At 33.7% G+C, this 7,839-nt stretch overlaps 1 protein-coding gene across 1 annotated transcript; it reads left to right on the top strand.

The window, feature by feature from the left end:
- Nucleotides 1-308: 308 nt before the first annotated feature.
- On the top strand, nt 309-800 carry LOC141719056 (uncharacterized). Its single transcript, XM_074521440.1, has one exon. The coding sequence runs from the start codon at nt 309-311 to the stop codon at nt 798-800; it is 492 nt and encodes a 163-aa protein (XP_074377541.1).
- Nucleotides 801-7,839: the final 7,039 nt, after the last annotated feature.

Below are 7,839 nucleotides of genomic sequence, written 5' to 3'. Positions count from 1 at the left end.
CGTTAGACAGACTAGTTCATATGTATGTTCCCGAAATCATGTTACGCCATAGAGTACCTATATCGATAGTTTCAGATCGAGACCCACAATTCAATTCGAGATTCTGGAGACAATTTCAAGAAAATCTCAGAACGAAATTAAACATGAGTACGGCATACCATCCACAAACCGATGGCCAAAGTTAACGAACAATCCAAACCATTGAAGATATGTTGCAAAGCTATACAATTAATTATTCGAGAAGTTGGGATGATCATCTACCACTTGTAGAATTCTCATATAAAAATAGCTACCATTCAAGTGTTGGCATGCCACCATACGAAGCTTTATATGGGCGAAAGTGTAGAACACCGACGAGTTGGGATGAAGTTGGGGAAGGAAAGATTTTTGGACCTGAATTGATTCAGCAAATGAAGGAAACCGTCACTGTGATCAAGAAGAGACTCGTTGCTGCTCAGGATAGACAAAGGAAATATGCGGACCCCGCCCGGAAGGATGTGAAACTCGAAATTAGGGAAGTTATATGGCTAAAAGTATCACCATGGAAGGGTTTGACCCGATTAGGTAAGAAAGGGAAATTAGCTCCAAGATACATCGGACCTTTTGAAATCTTGAACCAAGTAGGGAAGGTTTCTTATGATCTAGCCTTGCCGCCACAATATCAGCACGTGCATAATGTATTTCATGTCTCATTGCTAAAAAAGTATAATCCGGATGTCAATCATATGATAGAGATTAAGCCAGTGGAAATTCAAGCCGATTTATCATACGAAGAGCAACCCGTGCAGATACTGGATTGACAAGAGAGTAAGTTTGGTGAAAGTATTGTGGAGGAATCCTAAAGTCGAAGAAGCAACGTGGGAGTTAGAATCTGAAATGCGGAACCGGTATCCTCAACTATTCTCCTAGATTCTGAGGACAGAATCCTATAAGGGGGAGAGGAAGTGACAACCAGTAAATATTTGAGCTATTTTATAAGTGCGATGTATTTATTCATAAATATTATGTGTTATAAGGCCGACTATGCGGATTTGTTATATATTGTGTATAATTTTGTCATGTGGCATTGCGAATGTTGCTGGAATATTTTTAAGCATATAGCTTTTGTACGCGAGTAAGATTTTCGTTACGCGATTAAATAAGTAGCGCGATTTAATAATATTTGAATAGTTGCGACTACGCAATTAAGTAATAATTGAGATTCTCGCGATTTAGTGATATTTGAATAAGTTGCGAATAGACGGATAAATTATATTATAATATTGTGGAGTAGAGTAAAACTATTTGCAATTGCTTGTGTGAGTTTTAATGTGTTAATTATAATTTTTCATGATTTATTAGTATGATAATATTAGAATAACTATTTTTAATATAAATTATTTTCCCCCAAAATTTTTGAAATCAATTTTATTAAACTTCTAAAATCTCATAGTATTTATGGTATTAATTTTGTGATTTATGGATTTATATTTTAATTACTAAAACACATTCTTTTTAATTATACTTTTAATAGTTGTAGAATTACAAGTGTGCCCTTGCATTCAAATTCCACCCAAATATAGATCAAGGGTAAGACCGACCTTTCACCCTCCACTAACTCCATTTGATTAACTAAATGACCTATAAAACCTTGCATGCAAAATCTTGCTATTAGTGGGTGAAGGATAGAATGGTAAAAAGCAAAATCCACTACCATTTGAATGAGACAAAAACTAGACTAAACACTCATTTCACCTCATTTTCTTCACCAATACATAACTCCACTCTCTCCTCTCTCTACTCCCTCTCGGCCGCGCCTAAACCCCCCCCTCTCATTTTTCTTCCTCATTTTATCCATTTTCTTACACCTTTCAACTCCTCTAAGCAAGGGTCAACTACATTTGGTTTTACATCATTATTTGAGGTTAGTTTCTTAGTTGCATGTGGCTAAAGCCAAGGGTTTAACTTTGATTCTTATGAATCTAGAGTTGAACTCAATATGGAGCATAAAACTTGTGCAAGAGATGGTCTTGATGAAGTGCTTTGCTTCTATTTTCAATCCATGATCTTGGCCTCAAGCATTCAGCAATGACTCCCAAGGAGCCGAATGGTTTTTGTTATTTGTGTGATAGTTTTACTTATTTTCAAGAAGAAAGAGACTTTGCATGTGACTTTTAAAGATGTATTTTACAAAGTTTCCATCCTTGCATGCCATGATTTTTACGTTGAAAGTTAAAGTTTATACTTGCATGTTGTAGAATAAGTAGTATTTTGGATAAATGTGCTATGTGACTTAAATTTGAGTTTTTGTGCAATGCATGCCACGGTTTATGCTCTAAAATGATAGTATGCTATGTGCCTTGATAAGTCATGATAAAATCTAGTAGCCATCAAGTTGATACCATGTATGTTTAGTTCGGAATTTGGCTTAAAAATCGCATATGTAAAATTTGCTCTGCTATGCTCTCTATTTTTGCCTCGGTAAATGGCTTATATGGCTAGGTTTATGCTCGTATTTTTCCATAAAATGATAGTCAATAGGGTTGTGTACAATGTAAGTTAGATTTGTTGGCTTGATTGTTGGTTTTGGTGTTAAAATGGGAGTTAAGGTGGAAGAAGGTACACTAGGCACTATGTAGCAGAATTTTTCACCATAAGTATAGGCTATTTTATTTGAGTTTTGGTAAGGCCTTGCTAGGCCCCAGTTTACTGGAGTTAGGAATTGAGTTGTACTTGAGTCCAGTGGCTTTTATTCGTTGAAAAACTAGCAATTAGGTAGGTGCACACACACATTTCCGAGAGTAACTCAGAATAGGGCAGGGCCGCGTAAGCTTGAACTTTGGTCAATTATAACCATGCCTTGAGCTAGGACTTCACGGGGACTTGGCTTAAATAAGTATAATGTATCCTTAGGAAGTTTAACAAACCATTAGAATTAATAATTGAGTGAGAAAAGTGAGTTTTATGTGAGTGAAAACAGGGCAAAATGAATTCGAGGGAGGCTGCACAAGTGTCAACTTTGAGCAGAGGTTTAGAGAATACTAGGTGAGACCTTAGCATGAAACCAAATCTGAGAGTTATGTTTAGGTCTTAAGAATCCATGGGAATTGGTTTTGTTAGAAGGCCCCATGTAAAAGTTGAGATTTCGGCCAAGTAGCACAGGACGTGCAAACTGGTGCTAGCAGGAACCTTAGTGTAAGTATTGATTTTTGTAAGCCTATAGGATGAGGCCTTTGAGTCGCACCAATTTTAGAAGTTAGTTTAGAGTCTTAACAACCTGTAGGAAGTGGTTTGAAGTGAAGGCCCAAGGTGGAGACATCCTAATTCCACCAAGACACCCGAGAGCACCCTTCGAGTGGTCTTAGGAAAAACTTTAGTGGTATACGTTTTATTTGGGACTTAGAGGTGAAGAGTCTGAGTGTTGCACATCATCTTTAGGTTTAAGTTAAGGTCAATAATAGTTCTTATGTGTTACTTGCTTATGTGTTTAGGTATTTAGCTGATATTATAGTATAAATAACTAGTAGTATATGCCATGCCATTATGTGATTATGTTACTATGTGGATTACTTGAATTGCATATGATTAAGTTATGTGTATTCTTGTAGTTATATGTTTTCTTGACTTATTGGATTGGACTAGACGCAAGTCCTTTTTACACTTATTGTTTGGCTCACATATAGCCTAGGGATCCCATTATATTTGAGAACCCAACGCACTTCGGGATTACTTCGCGGCTGATCACCGGCTGTAATCCGTAGCGTCCTAAAATGATTTTGATGATTTGATATTTATAACATGATTGCCCAATGCCATGATACCATATGCCATGTTTCGTTCATTATGATTCTACCATGTCTTTATATTATAACATGATTTCCCGATGACATGATACCATATACCATGTTTTGGTCGTTATGATTCTACCATGCCTTTATATTATAACATGTTGCCACAATGCCATGATTCCATATGCCATGTTTCGATTGCTATGATTCTACCATGTCCTTATATTATAACTTCATGTTTCTTATTGTCATTTTTACAAGCATCTATAACCCCTAGATTCATGAACCCGTAATTTTGAGATAATGCCTTGTATAGTAGAACTGTTAGTACTTGCTGAGCATTTTAGCTCATTTTCTTGTATTTAACCCTGTTCTACAACTAGCAATCATGGTTCGTACCAAGCAGACCTCCCGTAAGACAACCGGTAGGCAGAGTGAAGACCATTTGAGGGCGCAGGTAGAATATATATAGGCAATATCCGCCAGTACATAATTGTGGTATTAGTTAGAAGGGCTGTTCCAAACTCTGAACTTGTAAAGATCTCGGGATTGTTAATATTTTTTGTTGGGTTTGTAATCGTGTTATTATCATCTTTTGGACATGTAATTTATGGTTCACATTTATTTAGTGTGTGTGTTATCGGTTTGGGGTGTGACAATATCAAATTAGATATCAATACGAACTTTGATGCTCACAACATCCCATACTGAAGTCAACATCAATCATCTCTATTAATACCACTTTTGATATTTAATAACAAATTAAGTATCAACATAAATCAAAAACTGAATCAATACTACATTTCATCTTTTTATCCAAAACAGAACACTTGATAAATTACTCAGTATATGATTACCTAAAGCAATATAAATTTAGATTGGAATCTTTCTCCGACGGACATATTATCACATGCTGATCAGCCCGTGTGATAGCACTGGATTATGATTCGTAGGAACATGTCCTAAAACATGAGTACTCAAATAAAAAGGCAATATGTCTGCCTGTGGCATAAGTTGTATTACAATATTTCATTTATTACATGGCCCTCCGCCTGACCGTCCCCCCGGTCACTTACGCATTCATCCAATCTTAAAACCTTTTATTGAGAGGGGTCATAATAATCGACACCCTTATGAATTTTATTCACCCATTCACTTTGGCAGGAAACTCGCAACAAAATCATCTTTTTCAAAGTCTAAAACATTTATAAATCCGGTAATTTGATAAGTAAAAACATTTAACTATTATAAATATAGAATAACATAGAGTACTTGCATATTAAGCATTTAATTCAGCGATATGTAAAATATTTATCTATTCTGAACTTAGAATAGGGAAAGTGATACTTGCATAATAGGATTCAAAATAAATATCACTTAAACAATAAGTGATGATAGGGATATTTTCCTTTGGGATTTTAGTAGTTAGTCACACTCGCAATAACACAACCCCTCATTCTGACATCTTATGGGATCACCATCTTTTCTTTTGACAATTTACTGATCTGTTGTTCCTGCGATTGCTAGAAGCCAAATATCCAATACCATTCCATCTCATTCTTCCAAATGTCTAGTCCTGATCAACTCAAGCGATCCACATCCATAATTAAAAGATACAACTTAATCGCTTAAACGATAATTACTCGATGAACTGCGCGTCAAAACCTTATCGTCAAAACCTTATCGTCTACCCATTCGATAGCCCAAACATAGTTATAATAGTCAAAAGCAGGACTCTTGACCCATGTACACACGTAATTCACATAGCACATAACTTACGTATCACATAATTCATATCGCACATGCCTCGGTTCGTTAAAACATTCGACTCGGTACGTTTGAAACTAAAATCGGGTCAAAATAGGACTTTCTAATCACTACGCGACTCAGAATCGATTTTCAAATCAAGCGACCTTTCGAAACAGAAGAATTTGGGTTTCAAAAGTATTTTTAATGAACGCGAAATATTTTTCTGAGTTTATACGCGTTCATTTTGTATTAAACGGATGAATGGTTTATTTATTATGAATAAAATAAGAATAAGCAAGAATAAATCAATTAATAATAATATTAATTGATTTTTAAATACCAAAGTATAATTTTTAAAAGCTTAAAATAATTTTTAAGTATTATTTGAGTTAATTATAAATAATTTACATTTTATTTAACTATTTATAAATTTAATTAATTGATTAAATGATTTAATCAATTAATTAAATTTATAAATATTTAAGTAATAAATTATAAATAATTAAATAAAATTAGATTTTTGAAAACAATTAAAGGAAATAATTTTTTTTGGAATTTAAAATAATTAGGTAAATAATTTTTGGAATTTAAAATAATAACTAAACAATTTTTAAGATTAAAAGAAATGATTTAAAAAAAACAGAAATTGAATTTTGAATTAAATTTAAATCAGAAAATATAGAAGAAGAATTTGGGAAGGGTTTGGGGCTTTTTCAGATCAAACCCGGGTTTTAATTAAAACCGACGGGTCGGGTTGGGAGTCAAGAACCCTATCGGAACATTGCCAGATTTCGACGACGACCAAGAATCCGGTGATGTTACGACGGGGTTGAAACAGTCCCATTTCCATCGTTTTTCAGCCTAATTTTGGACAACATTACAACAACAACTCAGGGTAAGAGACATCAAGCATAAACGAACTATTGTTCGTCCTCTTCGAGCAACATCCGGCCAAAAAACCCAGTAATAACTCTGGTCAAATTACAACCTCGACTGAAACATAACAAAAAATAACAATACTTATGTCAAAATGATCCTTAAGTTCCTACAAATTCAACCCACAAATTAAAATTAACAACTGAGTAAAGGTATGGCCAGAAAATCAGAAAACGATGATGACGATGTCGTTTCCGATGACCCACAATTCAAGTCCAAACAATAACAATATATGCATAAATCAATTGCAATTTAAACGATCCATTCATATACAACGTCAAAATATACAAACGATTCGTCAAATTCAAAATCCCCAAAACTCGATTATTACAATCAAAATCGAGTTTTTTGATTCAATTACCCTTTGATGCAGTTGATGTACTAAAAGAAAGAGAATGATGAGAGCTTCAATTATGATATTCGAGCTTCAAAAACGGAGATCAGGATCTTAGGAAATCAATGAATTAATCCTTAGAAGTTCAAGAACACCCCCAACTCTTGTTCTTCAGTTTCCTATTTTTCTGAAATTTTATTAAAATAAATAAAAATTATGCAACTATTTATAGTAATTGTAAAATAAATACCCCAAAATTAATTTACGGTGTTTTTATCTCCTAATTAAAATAATTAGGCCCAAAAATAATAATTACGGGGAATAATTTTTAAAAGTAATAAAATACAAAATTTATATCAAAATTTTCCAAAAATTATGAATAATACAGAAATGCAAAAATACTAGGTATTTGAAATATGAATGATTCTATAAAAATAAAAACACGAATTTTGTGGGCTTTGACGTCACGGTGGGGTCCCGGTTCGTTGATTTTTGAAAAACCTAAACGATTCCTTAATTAACAGAAAATCCCGAAAACACATAAAATACATTTAAATGCACATAAAACGAGATAAAACGAGTACCTCGATAAAGACACAAATAAATATGAGTCCAGATTGCAGATCAATTCGTATAAATGCATTTTAAACATGTAACGAGTATATAAAAAAATACTCTGGTCCTTAGGGACCACTCACAACTCTATCACATGCTAATTTATGGCCAGACACACTTTTAAATAATATTAAACACGCAATAATTCATTTAACACATAATAAAATAGCTGTAAAATATTATTGTAACTGTTTTTAAACTTCACCCTTTTACCCGGGTGAACACGGGTAAAATACCAAATAATATTTCTAACACGGATCAAATATTGAGGCGAGTAACATAGCCACTCGATTCTCAAGATGGGAAAATACACTCAATTTTACCGATATCGATAAAATAATCGGCTTCTAGATAAAATTTTGAAATAGTAAAAGTATTTATATACTTTCACAATACTAAAAAATATTAATACCAGCAATCAGTTAGCACATTAATCCA

Source organism: Apium graveolens, chromosome 4 (genome assembly GCF_009905375.1).
Source record: "Apium graveolens cultivar Ventura chromosome 4, ASM990537v1, whole genome shotgun sequence".
Lineage (NCBI taxonomy): Eukaryota > Viridiplantae > Streptophyta > Magnoliopsida > Apiales > Apiaceae > Apium > Apium graveolens.
The sequence above is the reverse complement of the archived record's forward strand: the minus strand, read 5'-3'. Positions and strand labels throughout refer to the sequence as shown.

Bases quoted from the DNA above. Each gene is read 5' to 3' on its own strand.
- LOC141719056 (XM_074521440.1), top strand. From the start codon at position 309: ATGCCACCATACGAAGCTTTATATGGGCGAAAGTGTAGAACACCGACG.